Here is a 27,867-nt window from a genome sequence, read left to right on the forward strand (position 1 = left end):
GAGTGAGGAGGTGTTGTGAGTCCAAGTTAGATCACCCATTATGTGCACACCAAGGAACTTTGTACTCTTCAGTCTCCTCACGGCACAGCTATTGATGTGCAACGGAGAGTGGCTGATTACTCTTTAGTTTCTGGTGGACTTCACTCTAGGGTCTTACAAGAAGTGGCTAGTGAGATAGTTGATGCATTGCTTTTAATTCTTCAAAACTCTCTTGATTTGCAGAAGGTCCCATTTGACCAGAAACAGCAAATGTATCTCTTATTCAAAAGGGGATCCAGAAATACAGACCAGTGAGTGTAATATTTGTTGAAAGGAAAATGCTATAAGCTATAGTGAAAGATTTTATAGCAGAGCACGGAACAAAAAAAAATGTTCTTGTTGAATTCTTTGTAGAATTAACATGTGTTGTGGATAAAGGGTGTGCTATGCTTAGATCTCCAGAGGCAGTAATAGATGCCACATCAAAGATTATCGTTGGAAGTAAAAACTCATGGTGTAGGAGATAACAGTGGTGTGGATAGAAGATTGGCTGCCAAGCTGGAAACAGGGAAAAAGCATAAATAGGACTTTTTCTCATCTTTTTACCAGTTATACAAATGAATGAAGGAATGAAAGGGATGTTTGCTCAATTTGCTGAAGATGCTGAGAGAAATTTGTAGGAAAATAGCCTATGTCTATTTTAAGTCTAAGGACATAAAGTTGCTATGCTGGGGTACAGAGAAGTTAAGTGATTGGGTAAAGATCTGGGAAAAGGAGTATAATGTTGGAAAATGTGAATTTGTCCATGCTGGCAGGAAAAATAAAAATAATCAGCTTATTATCTAAATGGTTAGCAATTGCAGAGTCTGAGACTTAGCAGGGTATAGCGAGCAAATAGAAAAGCTAATTAAATGTATTTCTTTATTGCTAGGGAAATTGATTACAAAAGTGAGGAGTTTGTTTTATGCTTCGGTTGTACAGACATTGGTGAGACCACATCATGTGTCTCACTCGTTCCTTTGCTAAAGAAGGATTTTAAGGTGATGGAAGCAGTTTAGGGAAGGTTTGCTAGTCAAATTTCTGGAATGGTGGGTGCCTTATGAGAAAAGGCTGGACAGGCAAGGTTTGTACAGTGTTTCTGGAGTTTAGAAAAGTGAGAAGAGCTTAAAACATATAAACTCATGAGAGCTTTTAATATGGTGGATATGCAGTGCAAGTTTACCCTTTGGGAAGAATCAGGAACTCAGTTTCACTGTTTTAAAAGAACTGGATTAAGAGATGAGGAACTAAAAACAGAATCTTAGAATATTTTTAAGACAGAGGTACAAGGTCAGTTTATTCCAAGTCATGATCCTTTGCGACTTGCTTGTGTTCCCATATACCTGCTGTTTATGTAATTTTAAAGATGAGCAAGGTTAGAATGCTGATGGGTCAAGCAGTGGGTAACATCAAGAAAGCTTGGTGAGTTAATATAATCATTCTCACAGGTTACTTCCTTATTACAACAATGAAAGTCATGGCAGCACCCAACAGAATATTCCAATCCTTTCCTTTATTCTCTCTCACATGCCTATCAATTCCACTTTGTCACTCATCCACACAGAGCGGTAACTTACAAAAGCCAACTAACCCATCAGCACATAAATCGGTGGAAACCAGATTATCCTTGGATTATCATGTGCAGTTCTGGTCATGATGCTACAAGAAGAATGTAATTGAGTTAGAGAGGGTACAGGAAAGGTTCACAATGCTTTGTTAGGACTAGAGATCTTGAGTTACAACGAGGGATTGAATAAGCTCTGACAGTTTACACCAGAGCAACGGAGGCTAAGTGGTGAACATATAGATATCAGAAAATCGAGGGGCAAAGTCAGGGTAGATAGTCACAGTCTTTATCCCAAGGTAGGGGAGTCTAAAACAAGAGTGCATAGGTTTAAGGATAGAGGGGAAATATTTACATTTTTCACACAAATGATGACGGATATACAGAATGAGCTGACAAAGGAAGTGGTACGTGTAGGTATAATTACAATATTTAAAATTAATTTGGACAGGTACATGGATAGTAAAGGTTTAGAGGGATATGGGCCATGATCATGCAAATGGGAACAGCATAGGTAGGCACTTTGATCAGCATTAATAGGATGGATCAAATGCCCTGTTTTCATGCTTTATAACTCTGTGACTCTATGACCCAAAAGAAGCTCATAACATCACAGAGAGAACATACAAATGGCACAGAAGCAATCCCATTGGATTGTGAGACAGCATCAGGATATGGCTGTTACTGTGCCGGCTGAATATTGCTTCAGCAGGTCACCAGAGAGAATAAAATGCTCTAACAGGTATTGGGTGTGAAACAAATCAAACAGGTTCCTATGTTCTTCCCATTGTCTTCTCAAGTATTTGTAGATCTGCATTCACCTATACAAATGAAACACAACCCAATTTACTGGCAGTAATTATGTGGCAGTGGGCTACTTAATTAACCTACTTAAATAGCAATTAACCTACTTCAGTTTCTGCTCTACAGTAGTCACAGTTGGAAAACAATGTCTGTAACTATTCTGGATCACAATGGTACCGTGTGATGTGTTTGAAGTAGAGCTTTAATCCACAGTCTTTTTAGCTTGTGCTTCTATCTGACAGAATAGGGACAAGCTGACGGAATTCAGGCTATTAAATATAACTAGACCTACCTGTCAAATGCGGCCTGCTCCAAACTTCAAGCACGTATTTTAATATATAGTTAGTTACTTTGGATAAGGTATGATCAGTTCAGCTGTAAATATGCCACAAAGTCAATTCACACCTTTTTATGAATGTTTCAGTAACATCCGTAAGAGTAGTAGAAAACCATTCCAAATGTTTAAATAAAAAGCCGGTGAGATTTTCCTTTCAATCATCAAGTTGAATTTTACCATAAGATCATAGCTCACTTAACTGAAACAATTCAACCTAGTGTTATTTTCTAATATAAGGATACGAGTTGAGCTGTTGATGAACCAAAAGATTCTTCACAACAATCTGTTCTGCAACATGATCCCAATCCAAGTTCGCCCTCAATATGCTGTGTGCAGATTCCAAGAGAGAAAAAAAAATGTCCTTGGCAATCACTGTGAAAGCAGAATGCAATTAATTGAAAACACTTAAACTTGATAAGGCAGAGATAACTTTAAAGCTTTGAACTTCCAATCTTACAGTTTTCCTTTTAAGGAGATCTTTATAAAAAGGAAAGGTTCTGCTTTAATCATCCATATCCACTGTTAACTGATCTCCTGGGAAGTGTTTAATTTGTAGCATTGAAAAAGTGCAGAAGAAGCTGTTTTGCTGTTGATATTACTGAGGATGTGGGGAGGAAGAAGGGAAGGAGCAGGGAAAGATATAGAGGGATATAGCAGGGAAAGAAGGGAAAGATATAGAATAGCAGAGGGAGCCAGAAGTCCTCTGCCTTTATAGCATACTGGTAGCCTTACTGTAATTCCGTTGGGAGTAGGGAAAAATTGCATTCAAGCCAAAAATTTCTGTGGTCTTTATTTTGAATGGACCTTCTGACCATTTCTTCAGAACCTGTTACATTGAGGAAAGGTACCAGTTATTGCTGTAAATGTCACTGTGACGCTGAGGTCGAGAGGGTGGACAGTTCCTAAGACTGTCCAGGTCACCCATACTGGTGCCATGGCCAAGAAAGATTGGCAATGCCTCTACTTACGCAGGAAGCTAAAGAAATTTGGCATGTCCCCATTGACTCTTGCCATTTTTTTATCCAAGCACCATAGAAAGAATCCTAGACAAAATGGCCCACAGACAATGAATACTACTGAAGCAAAGTCATCATTGTTACATAGGAAACATGGGACCTAATTTGCACACAGTAGGGGTCAACAAAATCACTAAGGCAATTGTCTGCTGTATTAATGGATGGAGAAAAATATTAGTCGGACCAACAAAACTCTCTTTTTAAATAGTGTCCACCCAAAAAGCTGAATTTGATCTTTTTTACTCTTTGTTGGTGCCCGGCACCATACAATACTCACCCAGCACTGTGCTGGAGCATCAATTTGAATATCTGTGTTTAATTTTTTTTTGGAATGAAACTGAAACAACTGACATGCATTCACCATCAATAAACCACAGCCAACTCCAGAAACACCAGTACCTTATATTTTCAATCTTGAAACTGCTGCTAATATTAATCCAGTAATGCTCTGGTCATTAAATTCTGTCTATCTCTTTAAGTGATAACCTCAAATATTGTTTAAAAGTAAACAATTACAAATTGGGTTCAGAGAAGCAGGACCAAAAGATGCAAATGCCAGTCCCTGTCGAGTTTCCATGTAAGCTCAATAACCCTGACTTTAATTATTTTTAACTGTATTTTAATAAGCCAGTACTCTAACTCTTCTATGACCTTATATTGGGACCATTTCCAAAACCAAATTAAGTAGTTTCAGTCCTTTAGATTTTAATCAGGTTTAACTGATGGCACAATTTTGATTTCACCCAGATGGCTTCAAATAAAGGATAGTGTAAAAACTTGTAGCTCATAATGAACAAAAGATATATCTGACAACCAAAATATGATAACATAGGAATTGATTGGTAATCATGTGTTTTTCTAAGTCTCAAAGACAATTTTGTCCTAAATTAAAAAAGAACAATTTCTTGCAGATTTCACAGGTGAGCTGACCACCTGTCTGTCTCTTCTATATTGCAGGGCTGGATGAATGAAATCTATAACTACAATCCTGAAACCTACCATCCATCCCTGACGTTTTCGGTCTTTGTGACACTAGAGGGTACTGCACTGAAACTCTCGTATCCAAGAAGCAACATTCCTCGGCGAGCAACCTTTGATGAAGGCAAGCATGATGTGATTTTCATCAGCCATCGATCCTGTGACCTGGCTGATAGCAAGGTAGGTGAGAATTTACCTAGGAGTGCTCAGAGCTTTTCTTTCTTTCAACTTATTTCAATACCGCCTTCGATACTTCAAAAATTATGGTGTATTACTGTATATTTTCCTTAGTACTATCAATATGCATCCTATTTTGTGGAGAAACTTATAACTTTAATCCATTAAAGCCAGAAATTATGGTGTTACATTGAATTACTGCTCATTTGACTGATTAATCCATCCGTGCTATGTTTTAACAATATCAAGTCAAGTCAAGTCACCTTTTATTGTCATTTTGACCATAACTGCTGGTTACATACATAGTAAAAATGAGACGTTTTTTCAGGAGCATGATGTTACATGGCACAGTACAAAAACTAGACTGAGCTACGTAAAAAACAACACAGAAAAAAACTACACTAGAGTACAGACCTACCCAGGACTGCATAAAGTGCACAAAACAGTGCAAACATTTCAATAAATAATAAACAAGACAATAGGGCAGTGAGGTGTCAGTCCAGGCTCTGGGTATTGAGGAGTCTGATAGCTTGGGGGAAGCAACTGTTACATAGTCTGGTCGTGAGAGCCCGAATGCTTCGGTGCCTTTTTCCAGACGGCAGGAGGGAGAAGAGTTTGTATGAGGGGTGTGTGGGGTCCTTCATAATGCTGTTTGCTTTGCCGATGCACACCAACTGCAGACTTCCCTCATTTAAATCCATCAACAATAAGACCAATTTCTTTTTCTCTCACGCTTATCTAAGTTTCCCTTAAACACATCAATACTAGTTAATATATCACCTGATATATTGCCCCTGTTTCTCCTTCCGCAGATGCTGCCTGACCTGCAGGGTCCTTTCAGCATTGTCTGCCACCCTCAGTGATTTCGGCAACCATACTCTCACAAACCTTTGCACTTGCATCCTCACGAGAGCAGAATCCTTTATTCTGTATCACCTCTCCTCACTCTTCCTAATTAGTGTCACTTCACATTTCTCTAACCAAGTCCTTCGTTCAACCAGTGGAATCTGATAGATTTTGTCACACCTAAGCAATGAAAGGACCACTGGTGTCCCAGTAATTTCCCCATGTTTTGGGAGGGGCTGGATAGAGCCTCCAGAAACTTAGTAACTTCCCACATGGCAGCAGCCCCAGGAACTTCACCTCATTGCTTTGTAGCCAAGGTCTGACATGATATGAACCTCCTTCAAACCCATGCAAGGGAGCCTCCATTCCCATTTCACAAACAAGAGAAAACCTACAGATGCTTGAAATCCAAGTAACACACACACATACAATGCTGGAGGGACTCAGCAGGCCAGGCAGCATCAATCGATGGAATGTTCTGCCAAAGGGTCTCGGCCCGAAACGTCGACTGTAATGTTTTCCATAGATGTTGCCTGGCCTGCTGAGTTCCTCCAGCATTTTGTGCGTTGCTCCATCCGCATTTCCTAGTGTCCTGGTGATTTCTGTATTACCATGGGACTTTCTTGCAGCTATATTATCTGAACCCGAACTGGGGTAGTCCTGCTGTTAGGTGCATGTTTAGGATAATGGGTAATTAGTGTCCACTGACATTTTCACATTTGGAAGATACTGTTGGCTGTTTCCCTGGAGGGAAAGCAGTAATTAATCTTGGTGAGTTTGAGCAGCAATCTAGGTCTATTATTAGCTTTGTGGATGTTTTATTATGAAACTGGTAACTGTTGAATAACAGGTGTACAGATGGCCAATTTATTAGGTACACCTAACCACCTACTCGTTGTTGCAAATATCTAATTAGTTATCACCTGGCAGCAAAGCATGTAGACATGGTTAAGAGGTTCTACTCTCGTTCAGACCAAACATCAGAATGGAGAAGAAATGTGATCTAAGTGACTTTGATCGTGTGTTTGTGTGTTATAAATAAATCTTCTTTTGTCTTAAGATTTTCCTTGTCCCACCTGGCCTTGCAAAGAAGAGAATGTGGAATAAGAAATATCCCATCTGTATTTTCCTCAGTGAGGCTGAGACCTACAAATCCAAATGTTCTGGAGATAGAAAAATGAAGACTGAAATAGATATTGAAGATTCAGAAATCACACAACAGAGTCTGACAACAGAGTTCCAGATGAGAGCTCTCAGAGAGGGCAGGGAAAATACACTCTTCCTCTTTGGAAGAACAGGAAGAGAAAAAGAAGAATGGTTTAGATATTTCCTTCTGGCGTCTAAAGTACAATCCGAGGACAGACAGAACCACAGCAGAGGTAGTGCAAAATCTGGTAATGAAACTTGCATTAATTATGATTTAGATAGCTAGATTCTTTATTGATCCCAAAGGAAATTACAGAGTCATAGTAGCATTACAAATGCCCAGATATAAAGAGTAGAAGAAAAGTAGAAAGAATTTAAAAAAGTAAGTTACCTCAAACAGTCTAACAGGAGGGTCATCAGTCAGTTCCCCAACTATATGTTGACTCATTACAGAGCCTAATGGTCGAGGGTAAGAATGACCTCATATAGTGCTCTTGGGAGCAATGCAGTTGACTTCGTCTATTACTAAAAGTGCTCCTCTGTTCAGCCAAGGTGGCATGCAGGGGGTGAGAAACTTTGTCCAGAATTGTCAGGATTTTCCGTAGGGTCCTTTCTTCTGCCACAGCCTCCAGTGTGTCCAGTTTGACTCCTATAACAGAGCCAGCCTTTCTAATCAGTTTATTGAGCCTGTTGGCATCGCCCATGTTGATGCTATTGTCCCAGAACATCACCACATAGAATATTGTACTGGCAACAACAGACTGGTAGAGCATGTAAAGGAAAGGCCTGCATACTCCAAAGGACCTCAGTCCCCTTAGGAAGTTGAGGTGACTTTGGCCCTTCTTGTACACAGCCTCTGTGTTGATGCTCCACTCAAGTCTGTCATCCAGGTGCACCCCCAGGTTCTTGTAGGTCCTCACCACATCCACATCCTCACCATCAATAATAACAAGGAGCAGTGCAGGCTTAGTCTTCCTAAAGTTATACGCTGGGGGCATGAGTTTGAATCCCATCATGGCAGATGGTGAATTTGAATTCAATAAAAATATCTGATAACCATGAAACCATGGCAATTGTTGTAAGAACCCATCTGGTTCACTAAAGTCCTTCAGGGAGGGATCAGCCGTCCTTACCTGGTCTGGCCTATATGTGACTCCAGACCCACAGCACTGTGGTTACTCTTAAATGCTCTCTGAAATGGCCTAGCAAGCCATTCAGTTGTATCCAACCACTAAAAAGAATATAATAAGGAATAAACCCAGACGGACAACCCAGCATCAACCTAGCACTGTGGGTGTACCTACACCCCAGGTACTGCAGCAGTTCAAGAACCCAACTCATCACCACCTTCTCAAGGGCAACTAGGGTGGGCAATAAATGCTGGCTTAGCTGGTGATGCCCATATCCTGTAAATGAATTTTAATGTCCATCGCCATCTCCTTCCTCTTACTGATGTTGAGCTGCAGATAATTCAGCTTGCACCATTCAACAAAGTCCTCCGCCATCCTCCTGTCCTCTCTTTGTGCACCTACTTATTGTAGAGTCATCAGAATTTCTGCAGCTGACATGACTCAGTGTTGTATCTAAAATCTGAGGTGTACAGGGTAAACAAGAATGAAGCCAATACAGTCCCCTGTGGGGCCCTTCACTACCAGGGTATGGAAGTACACTGCAGTGAAAACATGTGCTTGGTTGTCCTCAGCACCTCAACTCCTTGCTTACTGATTTTTTTTTCCATTTTTACATGATGCACACTTCTAGAATCTTTCTCGGCACCACCTGATAGAGCACCTATTCTATTTACTTTTCAGTTTTGTCTTGACTTTTATGGATTGCAGTGTTTCTTGAAAATATACCACACTCATCCTGCTACAGACTTCCAGGCCCTAACTGTTTAATTAAATATTGGTTGAATTTTAAATGGCGGAGCTATTTCTAACTTATTATCAATTTTATTTCATTATGCTCCTCCCATGTATTGCTGCCAATTCTCCAGACATTTAGTAAACAACAATAATAATAAAGATAAAATTCATAGGTTGAGCAATGTAGATTTTACATCCACAGTAAGAATCCCTTCCCATCTATAACATTCCACCAGTAGTACAAATTAAATAAAATTAAAATTAAATGTCTAGAGCATGTTGATTATCTGGCATAGTGTTAGGTAATCTTACTTAATAACTTTTCTACAATTCTCTATTTTTGAGGACCAACACTGTCTGTCTCAGGTCAATACAGAGACTTAATCATTTCTATCAACTGTACACCTGCAGGAAGGGGCAGTTTCCTTTCATGTTACTAGGTGTGAAACCTGCACTATCCTATAGTACAAAGCATAGAGCTCTTAGGCACACTTTGAGGTAGTCTTCCGGTGATGTGCAGACATACAGTTATCAGCACTGTGCCATTCAGGTACAGATAAGTGTGTGTAATGATTCACCTTTGACGTCATTAACATTCTCTGATCACCACATACAGTATGTAGACCTCGTACTCCAGTGGTTTTATGGACAAATATTTCTTAGGTGTAGATCAGATCTAACTAGATCTGTATATCCTGGCAAACCTGAACTATCTCTGCTGCTACCCTTGAGATAAGCTTTTTGACTCCACAGACAATAAAACTCAGGCTGTTCAGACAGAAACCTCCCAGGAGTGATAAAATCAGTCATGGACATATTGGGAACCTATGTGCATGTTTCCCTATCCTGTACCAGCAAATCTGTTGACTGTAAAAAGTCTAGTTACTGAATTCCAAATCCACCACTGCCAATGACCAACTGGAGACAACAGATACGTATATCTTGCTGCTGTGCATGAGTGCGCTAACGTTTCTATTTTCCTGCCGCCATATGTAGTTCAAGTTCCCACTTTACTATACTGTCTGCCACATGTTAGATAAACTTCACAGAAAGGTTAGCATTTAGAGCAAATGCATCAATCTGTGGCTTTGACATGTTAAAAAGAAGCAATTCAAGCCAAACAGCAAATGGAAAAACATTTAATTGTTGGCAGGAGAACAAGAAACTGGGTGAGTATTTTGTGAGGACAGTTATGTTCCATGATTATTGGAGATACATGTTTCTAATAACTAACATTTTTATACTTATTGCAAGCCTCTTGATGTAACATAAATATTTATGATATGGAAATTGCGATGTCAAATGTAATAATACTATGGGCAATAGGGTGCAGAGTTGCCCAACAACTCAGTAAGTTTGTTTCTCTGTTTTATTCTGAGCATCAGTAAGATGGAGTCTCATGAAAATTGTTAATGGGAGGCTGAAGGGATATTTTGTAAAACACTTTCTACACCTTCACTCAAAGTCAATATAACTTCCCCTAAGGGAGTGCAGTTAGGCAAAATGGGAAGACTAAGCTGGTGATCTTTTGTCCACTTAAATATTTGCATTAATTTTACAGGTCTCACATCAAATCTTGCCTCCAGCCCATCAGGGCGATTGATTTCCAGTGACAACAGCAGCAGAGGCAGCACAGAAGACCTGCCCTCCCTTTTTAAAACTAAGGACTTGGCAGGAAACATTCGACAGAAGATCCTTCTGGACTACAACACTTACGTGTCAAAACTGACCGGCTCTGACAGCTGCAGTCCATTGCTGAGCCCCAGCCAAAGCACCACCAGCAGCCCTATCAAAAGCCAGGTGGGATAATGGAAAGTCAACTAATACTTGCTTGAGTTGGTGAAGATTGTCAGTCACATTGTTTTATAATGTACGCATCACCCATCTACTGAAAACGGTGAGGTCATAAAATGTCAACAGGGAACCTTCTAACCTTTTGCATTGCCTTGCCATTTCTGATCTTCTTTTGCAATAACCTTTATTACAATTTGTAACTAATTATTGCCAAATGCTTGCTGCACAGAATGAGAGGAGATCTTATTAAAATATATAAAATTATGAAAGAGGTAGATATGATAGAGACAGGAAAGTTGTTTCCACTGGTAGGTGAGACTAGAACTAGGGGGCATAGTCTCAAGATTCGGGGGAGTAAATTTAGGATGGAGATTAGGATGAATTTCTTTTCCAAAAGAGCAGTGAATCTGTGGAATTCTCTGCCCAGTGAAGCAGTGGAGGCTACCTCAGTAAATATATTTAAGACGAGGTTGGATAGATTTTTGCATAGTAGGGGAATTACGGGTTATGGGGAAAAGGCAGGTAGGTGGAGATGAGTCCATGGTCAGATCAGCCATGATCTTATTGAATGGCTCAACAGGCCAGATGGCCCACTCCTGCTCCTATTCCTTACAAACGTTTGTATGTTCTTATGTTCAACAAGTAAGAATGTTCTTTATCTGAAACAAAATGACAGCACACGTAGCTTGGAAGCATATTCCTCTTTGTTGAAAGAAAAAAATCATGAGGAAGTCAGATCAGCATAGGAATTATACTATGAATAATGGTCAGACACTGGGGGTGTAAAGCAACAGAGAGACCTAAAAGTACAAGTGGAGAGTTTATTGAAAGCAGTGTAGGCAGGTTTGAGAGAAAGCACTTTTAACATGATGGCCTTTGTCAATATGGGCACTGAGTACAGGAGTTGGGACATTATGTTGCAGCTGTGTAAGTCATTGGTGAGGCTGCACTCAGAGTACTGTGTGTAATTTTGGTCATCTTGTTATAAGAAAGATAGGGTTGAACTGAAACGCATGAAAAGATTACAAGGATGATGCCAGGACTAGAGGGCCTGGGTTATTGGGAGAGGTTGGCCAGACTAGGTCTTTAGAATGTAGGAGAATGAGGGGCAACCTAATAGAAATGTTTAAAGTTACAAGAGGCATAGAAAAAGAGCTTTGACCAGCAACCAATCCAGACATCGGAAGGTTTGAGAGGAGGAGATTTCAGTGAGGTCCACTGCCCGCGTAGGAAAGGCAGCAGTGAGTTGCCTCAGCGGAAAAGAGTTTTGACCAGTGACCAGTCAACATTTGTGATTGATTAACAAGAGTAAATTAAAGGAAGGCAGGGGCAAGCACATCAGCCATTGTTACAGCGGCTGGTGTCTGAGTGGACAGAGTCAGAGTGGTGATCTTGAGGCTTTAGCTCTTTGAGGCTTCAGCGAAGTGAAGCTTCAGCCAAAGAAAGCAAAGGAAAGAAAAGCTCAAGGTTATGTTTAATTTTTCATTCCCTTCTTTATTCTTTATTCCCTTCATTCCCTTAAGCTAGGACAATAGGGATGCTAGGCCAGGTAGTTGAATGCTCCTCTTGCAGGATGTGGGAAGACAGGAAGACCTCCACAGTCCCTGACGACAACAACTGCAAGAAGTGCATCCAACTGCAGTTTCTAACAAATCGTGTTAAGGATTGGAGCTGGAACTGGATGATCTCCAGGTCATTCAGGAGGCTGAGGGGGTAATAGATAGGACATATAGAGAGGCAGTTACACCCAAGGTGCAAGACACAGGAAGCTGGGAGACAGTCAGGAAGGGGAAAGGGGTTAAAGAGCCAGTGCAGAGTATCCCTATGGCCATCCCCCTCAATGACAGGTTTGGATACTGTGGTGGGGAGTTGACCTAACAGATAAAGGTCATCATGGTTGGATCTCTGGCACTGAGTCTGCCTCTGTAACTCAGAAGGGAAGGGGGGAGAAGAGCACACTGTGGTTATAGGGAATTCATTGTTTAGGGGAATGGACAGGATGCTCTGTGGGTGAGATTCCCAGATGGTATGTTACCTCCCGGGTGCCAGCATCTGGGATATTTCAGATCAAGTCCTCGGCATTCTTAAGTGGAATGGTGAACAGCCAGAGGTCATGGTCCATGTAGGTACCAATAACATGGGTAGGACAAGTGATAAGGTTCTGCATAGGGAGTTCAGGGAGTTGGGTGCTAAGTTAAAGGGCAGGGTCTCCGGGGTTGTGATCTCAGGATTTCTATGCATGCCATGTGCTAGTGAGACCAGAACTAGGAAAGTTATACAGTTTAATATGTGGCTAAGGAGTTAGTATAAGAGGGAGGGCATAACATTTTTGGATCATTGGGCTCTCTTCCAGGTAAGGTGGGACCTGTACAGAAGGGACAGTTTGCACCTGAGCTGAAAGGGGACTAATATCCTAGCAGGAAGGTTTGTCAATGCTGCACGATGGGTTTTAAACTAAAGTTGCAGGGGGAAGGGAACCAGATGCCAGAACAGTTAGTGGAGAGGTTGTGGAGGCAGATGTTGGCAAGACTTCAGACAAAGTGAAGAATCAAAAAGTTGAGCATGGTGTCCTGAGCTGTGTATATTTCAATGCAAGAAGTATCGTAGGAAAGGCGGGTAATAGTGCTGAAGATGAGGTAGCTGGTTTACAAACAGAGGCAATGTGTAGTGAGGCAAGGCTATTGATAGGGCAAAATTGCAGTTAACAGGATGAGTTGCAATGTAAAACGTGGACAAAATTGCTAAGAGTGAATACAGGACAGTAGGTGGTATATTTAAATACACATCAAGTAAAGTCAAGTCACTTTTTTATTGTAATTTTGACCATAACTCCTGGTACAGTACATAGTAAGAATGAGACAATGTTTTTCAGGACCATGGTGTTACATGACACAGTATAAAAACTAGACTGAACTACATAAGAAACAACACTGAGAAAAAAAAAACACACAACAACTACACTAGACTACAGACCTACCAAGGACTGCATAAAGTGGACAAAAACAGTGCAGGCATTTACAATAAATAATAAGCAGGACAGTAGGGCAAGGTGTCAGTCCAGGCTCTGGGTATTGAGGAGTCTGATAGCTTGGGGGAAGAAACTGTTTCATAGTCTGGTTGTGAGAGCTCGAATGCTTCGGTGCCTTTTCCCAGATGGCAGGAGGGAGAAGAGATTGTATGAGGGGTGCGTGGGGTCCTTCATAATGCTGTTTGCTTTGCGGATGCAGCGTGTAGTGTAAATGTCCATGATGGCGGGAAGAGAGACCCCGAAGATCTTCTCAGCTGACCTCACCATCCGCTGCAGGGTCTTGTGATCCGAGATAGTGCAATTTCCGAAGCCGATAGTGATGCAGCTGCTCAGGATGCTCTTAATATAACCCCTGCAGAATGCGATGAGGATGGGGGGGTGGGAGATGGAGTTTCCTCAGCCTTCACAGAAAGTGGAGACACTGCTGGGCTTTCTTTGCTATGGAGCTGGTGTTGAGGGACCAGGTGAGATTCTCCACCAGGTGAACACCAAGAAATTTGGTGCTCTTAACAATCTCTACCGATGAGCTGTCGATGTTCAGCGGAGAGTGGTCGCTCCGTGCCCTCCTGAAGTCAACAACCATCTCTTTTGTTTTGTTCACATTCAGAGACAGGTTGTTGGCTCTGCACCAGTCCATTAGCCGCTGCACCTCCTCTCTGTAAGCTGACTCATCGTTCTTGCTGATGAGACCCACCATGGTCGTGTCATTGGCGAACTTGATGATTTGGTTCGAGCTGTGTGTTGCAGCACAGTCGTGGGTCAGCAGAGTGAACAGCAGTGGACTGAGCACACAGCCCTGGTGCTCAGTGTGATGGTGTTGGAGATGCTGCTCCCGATCCGGACTGACTGAGGTCTCCCAGTCAGGAAGTCTAGGATACAGTTGCAGAGGGAGGTGTTCAGGCCCAGTAGGCTGAGGGATGATTATGTTAAATGCTGAACTGAAGTCTATGAACAGCATCCGAACATATGTGTCTTTTTTGTCCAGGTGGGTTAGGGCCAGGTGGAGGGTGATAGCAATGGCATCATCTGTTGAGCAGTTATGGAAGTACTGAGTATATGGAATAAGGTAGATGAACTTGTAGCACAATTGTAGATTGGCAGGTATGATGTTGGAGGCATCACTGAATCAAGGCTGAAAGAAGATTACATCTGGGAGCTTAATGATCAAGGATACACATTGTGTCAAAAGGACAGGCAGGAAGGCAGAGGGAGTGGTGATGCTCTGTTGGTAAAAAATGAAATCAAATCATTAGAAATAAGTAACATAGGGTCAGAAGGTGTTGAAACATTTTTGATAGAGCTAAGGAACTGCAAGGGTAAAAGGACCCTGACGGAAGTTGTATACAGACCCCCAAACAGTAGTAAGGATGTGGTCTACAAATTACAATGGGAGAAAGAAAACGCATGTCAAAAGGGCAATGTTATAATGGTCATGGGGGATTTCAATATGCAGGTAGATTGGGAAAATCGGGTTGGTGCTGGATTCCAAAAGGAGGAATTTCTAGAGTGCCTACAACATGGTTTTTTAGCGCAGCTCATGGCTGAGTCCACTAGGGGATCAGTTATTCTGGATTGGGTGTTGTGCAATGAACCAGAATTGATTTAAAGAGCTTAAGGTAAAAGAACCCTTAGGAGAAGTGATCATAGTATGATCGAATTCACCCTGAATTTTGAAAAGGACAAGCTGAATTCAGATGTATCAGTATTACAGTGGAGTAAAGGGAATTACAGAAGCATGAGAGAGGAGTTGGCCAGAATTGATTGGAAAAGAACACTGGCAGGGATGATGGCAGGGCAGCAAAGGCTGAAATTTCTGGAGGCAATTCCAAAGGCACAGAATATATACGTACCAAAGAGGAAGAAGTATTCTAAAGAAAAATAACACAACCATGGCTAACAAGAATTGTCAAAGCTAACATAAAAGCCAAAGAGAGGGCATTTAATAGAGCAAAAAGCTTTTTAAAAACCAACAGAAGGCAACTAAAAAGGTCATTAAGAATATAAAGATGGAATAGGAAAGTAAGCTATCCAATAATATTAAAGAGGATACCAAAAGTTTGTTCAGAGACATGAAGTATATAAGAGAAGTGAGAATGGGTATTGGACTGCTGGAAAATGAGGCTGAAGAGGTAGTAATAGGGGACAAGGAAAAGGGCAGATGAGGTGAATAAGGATTTTGCATCATGGGAGTTGTATTCAGACCCCCAAACAGTAGTAAGGATGTGGTCTACAAGTTACAGTGAGAGAAGGTGAAGCCGGCACTTGGCTGGGAAAAGGAGAAGTGGGTGGATGGTCCGGAGAAGGGGAAACTGGTGCTTGGTCGAGAGAAGTTCACCTGGGTGCAGACTGTGCTACTGTCTGCTACTCAAAGACATCCGAGTTGGTGCGAGAAAGCAGCGTGCAGTGTAACCATGAGTGACTGTCTTGGATGTTTCTCTTGTGATGGCAAGGTCCTGTTGGACATTGATAATGTGAGATGCCGCAGGCTTGTTTCCCTTGTCTGCTGGGAAGACAGGTGATGAGGCTGCGCCGTGGCCTCAGTTGTAGTGAGGGCAAGGGTCAGGTGGGCTTGCCTGATGCTGCAGTCCAGATGAGAGGATGCTGGAGATGATGCAGTGTGGAGTCGGTGCTTGGTTGGGAGCTGGCTTCTCCCGCCAGTTCTGCCCTCCAGTGCTCGACTCACGGGAGGACAAGATGGATTGTCAGGAGCTGTACCACCAATTTGCATGTCGTTCAGGTACTTGGACAGTGCATGTGCTTTCTTGTGTATCAATGTGTGTGTGTTTTTTTCTCTCTTGCTATCTTGAACGTTATGTACCTGGGCTCCAGAGGACATATTTGATTGTATCCATGTATGGTCTGAATGGTAATTAAACTTGATTTGATTTGATTTTAAATTGCAAATGCCACTCCTCTCTTCAAGAAGGGAGAGAGGCAGAAGAAAGAAAGCTATAGGCCAGTTAGTCTGACATCAGTGGTAGGGAAGATGTTGGAGTCGATTATTAAGGATGGGGTCTCAAGGTAAATGGAGGCACATGCTTTATCTAGCATGGATAAAGCAGTGGTTAATTGGCAGGAGGCAAAGAGTGGGAATAAAATGAGCTTTTTCTGGTTGGCTGCCAGTGATTGTGGTGTTCCACAAGGATCTGTGTTCAGACCAATTTATATGTCAATAATTTGCATGATGGAATTGATGGCTTTTTTGCAATTTTTGCAGATGATATGAAGATTGGTGGAAGGGTAGGTATTTTTGAGAAGTAGGGAGGCTACAGAAGGAGTTAGACAGATTAGGAGAATGGGCAAAGAAATGGCAGATGGAATACAATGTTGGGACGTGTATGGTCATGCACTTTGGTAGAAGAAATGAAAGGGTTGACTATTTTCTAAATGGAGATAAAGAACAAACAAACTGAGATGCAAAGGGACTTGCGCAGGATTCCCTAAAGATTAATTTGCAGGTTGAGTCTGTGGTGAGGAAGGCAAATGCAATGTTAGCATTCATTTCAAGAGGACTAGAATATAAAGGCAAAGATGTAATGTTGAGACTTTATAAAGCACAGGTGAGGCCTCACTTGGAGTATTGTGAGCAGTTTTGGGCTCCTTATCTTAGAAAGGATGTGTTGAAACTGGAGAGGGTTCAAAGGAGGTTCACAAAAATGATTCCAGGATTGAATGGCTTGTCATATGAAAAGCGTTTGATGGCTCTGGGCCTCTATCACTAGAATTCAGAAGAATGAGGGGTGACCTCATTGAAACCTATTGAATTGTGAAAGGACTTTATACATAGGATGTAGAGAGGGTGCTTCCTGTGGTGGGACAGTCTAAGACCAGAGGACACAGCTTTAGAGTAGAGGGGGGCCCTTTTAGAACAGAGATGAGGGGAAATTTCCACAGTTTCACCACTCTCTGGCTATAGAAATTGTCAGCCTTGATGAAATAGTGGAGCAGACTCGATGGGCTAAATGGCCTAATTCTGCTCCAATATCTTATGGTCTTATAAGCTGATGGTAACTGCTTTTTCCCCAGGGTAGGAGATGCAAAACTAGAGATTATAGGTTTAGAATGAGATGGGAACTTTTTTAAGCAGAGTGTGATGCAGAGTGTATAGACCAAACTGCCAGAACAAGTGGTTGAGGCAGGTACAATGGTATCATTTAAGAAACATTTGGATATGTACATGTAGGAACAGGGCTTAGAGGGATATGGGTCAAATGCAGGAAGTTGGGACTTGACGGGTGGGCACCGTGGCCAGCATGCATTCATTGGGCCGAAGGGTCTGTATCTGTGTTGTTTTGCTCTATGACTCTGTGACTCTGTTGTATTGCTGGAGTGGAAATTTTTGAGGAAGTTATTCACCTTTGTGAATAACACTTGGAAATAACCCTAGAACACTTGAAAATGCTGTAATTTTATGTGGGTAAATGCTAAAATGTCCAAGCAGTATTTAGGCCGAACTTACAGGACTAGTGACCATATGGCCAAGCATGTCATTGCCTTTGTTTTTTGCTCTGTATGAGCTTCCTCCCAAACTATTTTATCCATCTGACCTACATAATTTCCTGCTCCATTCTGTTCCCATCCATTTAGTTTTCCTGTTGAAAGCAGCTGGAGGAACCGACTTAATGGCTGAGCATTAAACATTTATTGTAATGAATTATTTACTCCAAAATAACTGGAGTCAATTGCTTGTAGCATGTAAGATATAAATATTCAATCACTTGCTCTCTTTAGAGAGGCTGTACTTGTTCATCATTCACCCTACTTAATGCAAACCCTTAGTCAGGTCTCCCAGGTCATCTGTAGCTGTGAAAGCTATGAAAGAGAAACCAATTTACTCTTCTCTTCAGCCAGTTGTTATAAATTGTACAGGAATACCCTGTGGTCCTTCTATTCCCCTGCTGGAAAAAATCTGGTTCCTGTGCAGGCCCAACCAAAACAATGGCGGAACTTCAGCTCCAAAGAAGGATGAGTAAGGGCAAGGTGAAATGTTACAACTTTAAAATCGGCGAGCCTGTTGCTAGCCACCTCCACAGCAGTGACTGGAAAAAGATCAACTGCATAACCTGCACTAAAGGTATAAACATTTTTTTAGTGACAGTAACAATATCTGAAATAATGGCCTAGAAATTCTTCCATTAAATCAAATAAGGCCACAAGTAATTCGGAGGGCTAAGAGGCACCATGGCAAGTAGGATTAAGAAGACTCCCAAGGCATTTTAAACATATATTAGTGTGTAGATGTAAAAGGTCAAGGAGGGAATATATGCATACAGCTAGAGGAAACAGGTGAAGTCATTAAAGATATTTTGCATTGGTATTCACAAGGAAAAAAGGTGAGGTGGATAGTTAAATTACAGGATATGTGGATATTCTAGGGCACATCAATATTAAGAAGGAGGATGTATTGTGTGTTTTTAAAAACATTAATGTGGATAAGGCCCCAGTGCTTGATTTGATAAAGCTGACATAAACAAGGGAGGAGATTGCTGGGGCCTTGACAGAGAACTTTGTATACTCTTTAGCTAAATGTGAGATGCCAGAAGGCAATATTGTTCCTTTTTTTTAAGGAAGTTCAAGTTACGTTCAAAGCGTAAATGCCTCACATCAGTGACAGGAAATTATTGGAGAAGATTATTACAGGATTTATTTGCATTTGAAAAATCATGGACAAAGTGTGGGTAGTCAGTGTGGCTACTGTCTCACAAATTTGATTCCAATTTTTGAGGAAGCGACAAAGATAATTGATGAGAGTCGGGCTTTCAATGGTGTCTACATGGGCTTCAGTAAAGCATTTGGAAAAAATGTGATCGACAAGATTAAGTCACATAGGATCCGCATTGTGTTGGCAAATCAGATCCATAACTGGCTTGATCATAGAGGATGTTTTGTGAGATCAAATGCAAAAAGAAAGTATTCAGTAGCATTTATATACAGAAGAATCTTGGCATCCAAGTCTATACTCGGAAAGGAAGGTAAGGAAGGTATTCTGCATGTATGCCTTCATCTGTGTAAGTACTGAGTATAGAGTCATGTTAATACTGTATGAAACTTTGATTTGGTATCAAAATTACACATGCTATATGTGCTGAAGAAAAGTGTTAAGAGTTCGTTAGATAGCAAGAAGACCCAACAAGTCAATACTTGAAGACATACTGCCAGACTAAGAGGCTTGATTATGAGACAAAGGCTCAATTATTTTGGCCACATCATGAGAAGACAGGATTCCTTGGATAAGATTCTCATATTAAGAAAAACAGAATGTAAAAGAAGAAGATGATGACAGGGGCTACAATGGATAGATAATATCACTCAGACAATGTTTATGACCTTGGGGATCTTAGAGAGGCAGTTTCCCACAAAAAGGCTTGGTGTTCAGGAGTCCATGAGATCACGAAGAGTTGGACTCGACTTAACAACTGAACAACAGCAGCAACGTATGTGCTACGTGCTGCGTGTGATTTTTGGTGTTGTGTTTTGCACCTAGGCCCCAGAGGAGCCCTGTTTCATTGGGCTGTCTTCCTGGGTAGGGTTGATTGACAATTAAACTTGAACTTTAACGTGTTTTATTGACTGCAGTATTCCAAAGTTGATTGGAAGGATCTAGAAGCTTTGAAGAGAGTGCAGGGAAGTTTCTCCGGGTTGTTGCAAAGACTGGAATGAATTAGACATAAAGAGAGGTTGGACAAACTTAGGTTGTTTTCTCTGGAGTATCAGAGGTTGAGGGAAGATCTAGTAAGTCTTTATAAAATAACGAGAGGCATAGACAAGGGTAGAAATGGGAAAAACTAGAATGGATAAACTTAATGTTAATGGGGGAAAGCACTCTTCTCATCAGTGGGTGATAGGTGTCTGTAATACATTGCCAATGGAGGTGGTTGAAGAACATATGATAGTGATATTTAAGAGGCATTTAGACACATGAACAGGCATGGAACAGGGGGATATGGAGAATATTCAATCACATTTTTGATTTGCGCTTTGTAAGTGAAAGTGGAAATCAATTGCCAGAAAATGGTCTATTCATCTCAGAATAGCCAGTGGCTGACCTTCTCTCATAACCACAGTATTTATGCAGGTGGGTCTGGTTAATATTTACTCTCAGGATATTGACTGTGTAGACTCGGCAACAATACTGCCACTGAATGCCAAGGTAGATCTATACATTTCCTCTTGTTGAAAATGTTCATTTCCTGGTACTTGGTATAAATATTCCTTTCCTCTCTTCAGCCATGACTGAATGATGACCGGGTCTTCTAATATTCAGTTACGGACTGCTTCATCTAATGAACTACATATGGAAACAAATACTGTGCAATCATCAGCAAATAATCCCATTTCATCTCTTATGACGGACACAGCTAAAACAGTTAATCCTCAGGCATTGTCCAAAGAAAATCCTGTGGCAGAGATGAATAGCCTTTAACAAAAGACAAGCCCTTTCTGTGTCCGGTATGATTCCTGAAATTTCTTGATACACAATATGCTACCCTGATGACAAGGGCAGCCACGTCTCACCTCTGGAATTTATCTCCATAGAAAATAATTGCCAGTGCATCGTATTTTGTAATACTTGTCATGTAAATTCTTCAAAGGATTGTGTTATTATCAGCAACTATTGCTTGCCCTTTTTCAAGTTATAAGGTTTTACCTTATTTAGGAAACAATAATATGAAGCAGCTTGCTGTTTCACTAATTTGCATTTACAGAATTTTGGCACTTAAAAACACCTCCAGTGAAATAGTTTACACCTATTATTTTGACTCAGCTTCACTTCAGTTTTAAAATCCTGTGTAAGTTATAGTCTGACTTACAACACCCTTCGTAATTCTGAGAGTAAGCAAATCTGAAAGACTGTATTCTTTTATTTCAAAAATAGACTTTATTCATAATAAAAAATATTTAGAAAGGAATGAAACAGTGCAAAGAACTTTTATGTTCAGGGTCATTACATTTAGTAGTGAGGTGTTAGCCTTCCCTGCCCGGCATCATCCCTCCATGTGAGGGAACAGAAGGAGCCTAGATTCTGGTTCTTTCTGGCAGAGACTTACCATTGACTTTCAAAGCATGCCAAGGCATGTACACCTGCAGCTGCCAGTCTTCAGCATTTCCTTACAGACAACTCACTGTGCTGGAAGGCCAACAAGTTTCTGGCAGACCAGTGGGTGTCTGTCAATGAGTTAATGGCCCTTCATCAACAATTGATATCTGTCTCAGTGTGTGTCCCTTGGAACAGCACAAATTTGGAGATTCCCTTGTAAAGCAATTGCTGGATGACCCAGGACATGGGCCGTTGCGTATCTCTCCACACCTTATTTGCAAATTCACACTATGCAAAGGGGTGGGTGACCAAATCTTCCTCACTCGCCCAAAACATTTGTTGGGGATGACTCCTTGTCTGCGTAGGTAAGATCGGACTGTGAGGGTCCCTTTTACCACCAGCCTAGCAAGGTATTGGTGCTTGTTGGGCAGGTTTGGCGATGAGGCATTCTGCCAGAGGTTTGTACCATTTGCTCAGGGAACCACCTACTGTATCCATAGTGTCCTTGTCCCACAGTGTCTGCAGGGTCCACATTGACCACTGCCTGATGGGCCTGTGGTCAAAGGTGTTTAGTTGGAAGTACTCTTCCACAAAGGACAAGCAGTGCAACAACATCCAGCTGACAGGCATGCTGCACAGTACCAGGGCCAGGCCTGTCTTTCACAACACCAGGGACAAGCAGAACATTAGCATGTCATAAAACTTAGTTCCCACATACTTTGGTTCCAAACACCACCTGATACAGCCACACTCAAAGGCAGTCATCAGGTTGAGGGCAATGTCAAGTACCCTTTTACTGAAAAACGACCGAGGTGATTACTGAGGCAGAGGACAGAGGAACAGGCCTCACCTGTACCTAGTACAGCAGACCGAAGAGCATATCATGCCTGATAACCAAATTGTTCACAGTTATTCACAGAGAATGCCAATTCCATAGACCTAGTTTGTGTTTGACCTTCCCAATCCACTCCAGCCAATTCTCGTTATGCACCTCACCCCCTCCGAGTCATATCTCCAACACCCTCAAGTAGTCAGGCCTGATGATGAAGAGGATGTTGGATCAGTCAGACCAGCTACCAAAGAGCATTGCTTTCATGCCATTGACTCTGGCCCCAATGCCAAATCAAACTGGTTGCAGATACTGATAAATCTGTGAACTGGCTGTGTATCTTGCAACATCATCCATGTGCAGGAAGGTTTTGACTTGGGTGCCTTCACAGCCTAACAACGTCACCCCCTCGTATGCTGTCCTCCCTCCTGATGGATTCAGCAAAGGGTTCTATGCCGTACACAAACAAGCTCAGGGGAAGTGGACAACCCTGCCTGATTCTAGACTTGTTGGGGAAAGTACTTGTCTCCTACCCATTAATTTGGATTGCACTACAGACATCTGTGTAGAACAGTTGGATTCTGACTGCCTCCCCAGTACCCATCTTGAAGAGCGCATTCATCATGTATGTGTGTGATATCCTATCAAAAGCCCTCTCCTGGTCCAACCTGTCCAGGCAGACATCCACCCCTCTGCCCTGTAGGTAATGGTATCCCTTAACAGTACAAGGGTATCAGAGATTTAGTCTGGGTCGGTCATCTGTCCCAGAGCAGATGACCCCATTGGCAATTGCCTTGACAAGATCTTATAGTCCATATTCAACAGTAAAATTTGTCTCCAACTCCTGATGTCCTCCCTAGCCTCCTTCTTCATGTTGAGAAGGGTAATGAAGGGTAATGAGTCTGACATACTGCCAGCCCAGAAGCATAGTGTTGTACACTTCAAGGAAGTCTAGGCCAGCGCAGTCCCATAGAGCCAGTAATAATTCTGCTGGTAAGCCATTGCTCCAGGGGTCTTATTTGTACCAAGGGAACAGATGGAGCCAATCAGGTCCTCCAGGATCAGTGACAGGTCCAGATTCTCCCACTTGTTATTGTGTAACACGTACATCGGTGATAGAGGACAGGAAGTTCCAGGAGGCTGTGTTGTTTGTAGCCTTTCTGTCATACAGACCAGCATAAAAAGGTCTTCAGGTCCTCAATGTGAGGATCTTACTGACTTAAGGTTGTGGATCATGAGCTCCACTGTGAACCTTTTGGCACATCCCATTCTGCTCCACAATGTAGACATGAGATCTGATGATGACGTTAGAGGAAAGAGCATGGCTTGCAGGCTCTTCATTCCTGGGTTTCGCTCTCACATCCACCCTCATTAACTCCAGGGGGTGAAGTTGCTCAAGTTAATCTGGAGTTGGCATAGTTCCATCTGAATTTATCTTGCTTTTTGAACACCTCTGAGGATGAAGAACCTCTTGATTTCTCCTTGGTTGCTTCCCACTCATTGGAGAGTCAAAGAGAGGCTTTGCGGTTTCCAATCCCTCTTTAATTCTTCGGTGTTCTCTGGGGTCAGCACCTTGACATTCAACTTCCATATCCCCCTACTTGCCTACTAGTCCTCCTGTAGGTGACTGGAAGAAAGGAGGCGGTGGTCAGAGAAGAACACGTTGCTGTTGATGTGAAGAGGAAGCCTGTCAGGGTTCATAAAGAGCTTCCCATTCTGGTACAAGTGGGTTGTGCCTCTGTTCCACCTGCAGGGGTGCTGAAGGCTTCACACAGTCCTGCATTGTCACCATTTTCATCAGGAGTCAGGAGTTGCTGTCCAATTTCCTGCCAGCACAGTAGTGCCATTATCCGAAAATAAAGAATAATTTCAGTTGTTAGGTAGGTTTGTTTGGCATAATAGAGTTGAAAGTGCATTTCCATTATGTTGGACAACGTAATTTTTTTCTCCAACTCTACTGAATTTCTGATAATATTTATAAATTAAATTATTAACATTAAAAAACTCAGTGGAGCAGATTTAGTCAACGTTGCCAAATTCTACCTAAGAGCATTAACAAATTTTAGGAGTACATTTAATTTTGTATTAAATCCAGTTTAACTGACACATTTCCTAATTTATGTTGCAACACCAAAATGAATGATTGAGGAGATACTGGTACAGGAACTACAATTATCCAGTTTCAACAGGTGAAGATTAAAACCTTCATCTCAGCCATAGTAAAGTACTACCCACAAAATGCTGGAGGAACTCAGCAGGTCAGGCAGCATCATGGAGATGAACAAATGGCCAACAGTTCATGCTGAAGAATTTCTTGTGTTTATGGTAAGGTACAGTTTTCACTTCAGTGTTTCCATATATTTCTCCATTGGGAAAGGTGCTATTTCTGAAATAGTACAGGAGCAAAATTTGTACAGGTGCAAGGCAAAGAATAAGAGCCAAGCAAAGATAGGACAACCCACAAGTAGAGAAATACGGGAGAAGGGACACTGCTGCTTACAGCTTTAAGTAGAAAGCTTTGTTTTTATCATAGATAGCAAAATTATGTAAAAATATACAATATTGATCCAAGTAAAATTTAACAAAAATGTTGTAGTAAGTGTTCAGAGATCAATGAAAACATTTTTTGCCTGTATGTTTTTAAATCATAAATAATTGAAATATTTGCTCCCATGTTTGCCTTAGAAGATAAAAATAAATGGATATGAATCACCTGATGGTGTTAGAAGCCATGTATTAAATTAAGTATTAGCTGAACTGCTGAACTTGAAACTTAATTTCCTTTGGGAGAGATAATGTGTTGCTTGGTGCTTGTGGCTGTGCAACCAGATGCTTGGCCTGCTGCACAGCCCATAATAATGTGATTGGAAGGCACTTGTTCTGCCAGCCAGTTGTACAGCAGATTACACGGCCTCTTTAAAGTCATGCTGAAATGTGAATGAGACCTTGGCCCACTTAGGTGTTCTCAGAACCTGAAATGAGCTCATATCACTGAGCACCCTTGATATAATTTGCCTTTTGGTAGTCCTGCACATATTTTCCCAGATTCTTTGAGCTACGTTGACCATCTCTAAGAATGGAGCAATGCAACACTCTTGCACCTTTGCAACACTCTTGCACCGACCAAAGGATTGATCGTCACATCCTTTGGTCGGAGGACGGGTATCTGAGACTGGAGGATGGTTAATGTGATAATAATGTTTAAAGGAAGGAGAAAGAGGCAGACCATGTAATACAGGCCAGTTAGCCTAACATTGAAGAAGCCCAAATCAGCATTAGGGGAAGCACCATATTAAGCAAGAATAATCAACATGGATTTCTTTGGGAAGGTTGAAACTAAATGATTTTATTATATTTTAAAGCAGATAACAAAGAGGGTTAATGACAGAAGGGCATTTGATATAGTCAACATCGATGTTAGCAAAGTGTTTGAGAAGGTGTTTCCTTGCCAAATAATCAGTAAAATTAAAATCCACAGGATCCAAAGATAATTGACAAATTTAATTAAGAAATTATTTAGTGGTCAATTGAAACTGTAGTGAGCAGAAGCCCGCTTTGTATTTAAAAGGTGTATTGGTGAGTGCTAGAAAAGTTTTAATCTACAAGTGTGTAGATCAAAAACCAGTAACAGGTAGTAAAGACGGGCTGCTCAATGCCCTTTTACTTTGCATAAATGTCATCATTGATCCTGTTATTCCTCTGCACCTGAACAGGAAGATCAACGAGACGATCTGGGGAGATACTGTAGGATGTGTCCATTTTCTTTTTGCTTCATTGGCAAGCATTTATGATCAGTCAAAGACTCTGCACTCTATCTTCCTGCCCAGGTTAAATATTTGAATGTCAAAATTAAAAAAAACTAGAGACAAGAGTGGGTGATCCCTTATCCTAAGAATAAGTTGCTTAATTTTTGACTCTTCCCACGAGGGGAAAGATACTTTACCCTGTTTGTGGTTCCCAAAGTCTCATATTTTTCAACAGATCACCTCCCATTTTTCTGAACTCTTGAGAAATCAGGACTATTCTACTCAATCTTTCCTTACTAGAGAACCACCTTACCCAGTAGTTAACATAAAGAATCTTCACAGTGCCTCTTTGAAATCAGGTTGATTCATTGATAATTAAGAAACCTAAAACTACATATAATATTTCATGTGTGAGTTTGTTCAGCTCCTCCACTGTTGTAGCAAGACTTTCTTACTCCATTGCTTGCAATATATTCCAACATACCTCCCGTTTTCTCAATTATATGCTGTACCTAAATAATTGCACTGTCCTCCGTGAACTTATTTCCGTACTGATGACCATCTGTTAGCTCCTGTGTGACTTTTTCTCCTCAGATGCCAGTTTGTGGGGAATCCCAAGTATCCTGGATAAATGCATTGATTGGACGGATCTTCTGGGATTTTTTACGGGAAAAGTACTGGGCGGATCTAGTTGCTTACAAAATTCAGAAGAAGTTGAGTAAAATCAGGGTGAGCTGACTGAATTTTCAGAATGATTGCCCTGTAGATCAGAAGTAACTGTAAAGCTCAGTAAGACAGTCAGTATGAAGTGTGCTCACATCAACATAATGCATGATCCTATGCTGGATGCAGAAATAATTCCTGTTTTATGCAGTCATGAAAAAAATTATCACCTTTGGCATTGGCACTGCATGCTTTTGTACATTACAATTAATATTTCTGTGTAACAAAAAACATAATTTTATTAAAAACAAATGTTTTCAGAAGAAATGTTTCATTCATTCTACTTAAGGTGAGACATAGCCTAGAGACAACACTTATTGTTAATTTATAGGGTTTCAAATTTGCCTTGACATTTCAGTTCCAGTACTAACCAGTGCCGTTTTGTTGGAAAAGCCATTTGGACTAGATGGTAAACCCATGATTTCTCTGTTAGATGCAATTAAAATTTTCCTATTGTGTTACTTTAAAAAGGGGCAGGAGAGCCTTCCCGAGGCTACTTACCATCATTTATCCTGCAACCAATATCCAAGACTGAATATCTGCCCCTCAACTCATTACTTATAAGTGTGCTGCTGTATTTGGAGTTATTGGGTGACTCTAAATGCAGCAGCAACCAGCATCATAAATAATGAGTTGAGGACCAGCACAGAAGTAGGCCCTTTGGCCCAACCCATCCATGCTGACCAAAATGTACATCTAAGCTAGTCCCATTTGCTTGTGTTGCCCCATTTCCTTTTATCCTTGTCTGTCCTAGTGTTTTTTAAATGGTGTTATTACCCCATCTCAACCACTTCCTCCAGCACAACCATAACACACTGGAGGAACTCAGTAGGTCAAGTAACATCTATGGCCAGACATGGATAGTAAACATTTTGGGTTGTAGACCCTTCATCTGGCCTTTCTCCTGCCGCTTGGTCCTTATATACATCACCCTCTGCATGAAGCAGTTGTCCCTCAA

The 27,867-nt window shown here is 41.3% G+C and overlaps 1 protein-coding gene across 1 annotated transcript in view; it reads left to right on the forward strand.

Annotated features, from left to right (window-relative positions):
• The window catches only part of tex2l (testis expressed 2, like), a 99,507-nt gene that overhangs the window by 37,848 nt on the left and 33,792 nt on the right, over positions 1-27,867 (forward strand). Inside the window, exons 4-7 of the mRNA XM_073060725.1 lie at positions 4,697-4,897; positions 6,801-7,134; positions 10,313-10,551; positions 26,781-26,915. Of these exons, the coding sequence (XP_072916826.1) occupies positions 4,697-4,897; positions 6,801-7,134; positions 10,313-10,551; positions 26,781-26,915 (909 nt within the window). The remainder of the gene's footprint in view (positions 1-4,696; positions 4,898-6,800; positions 7,135-10,312; positions 10,552-26,780; positions 26,916-27,867) is intronic.

The sequence above is a fragment of the Hemitrygon akajei genome, chromosome 11 (genome assembly GCF_048418815.1).
Source record: "Hemitrygon akajei chromosome 11, sHemAka1.3, whole genome shotgun sequence".
Lineage (NCBI taxonomy): Eukaryota > Metazoa > Chordata > Chondrichthyes > Myliobatiformes > Dasyatidae > Hemitrygon > Hemitrygon akajei.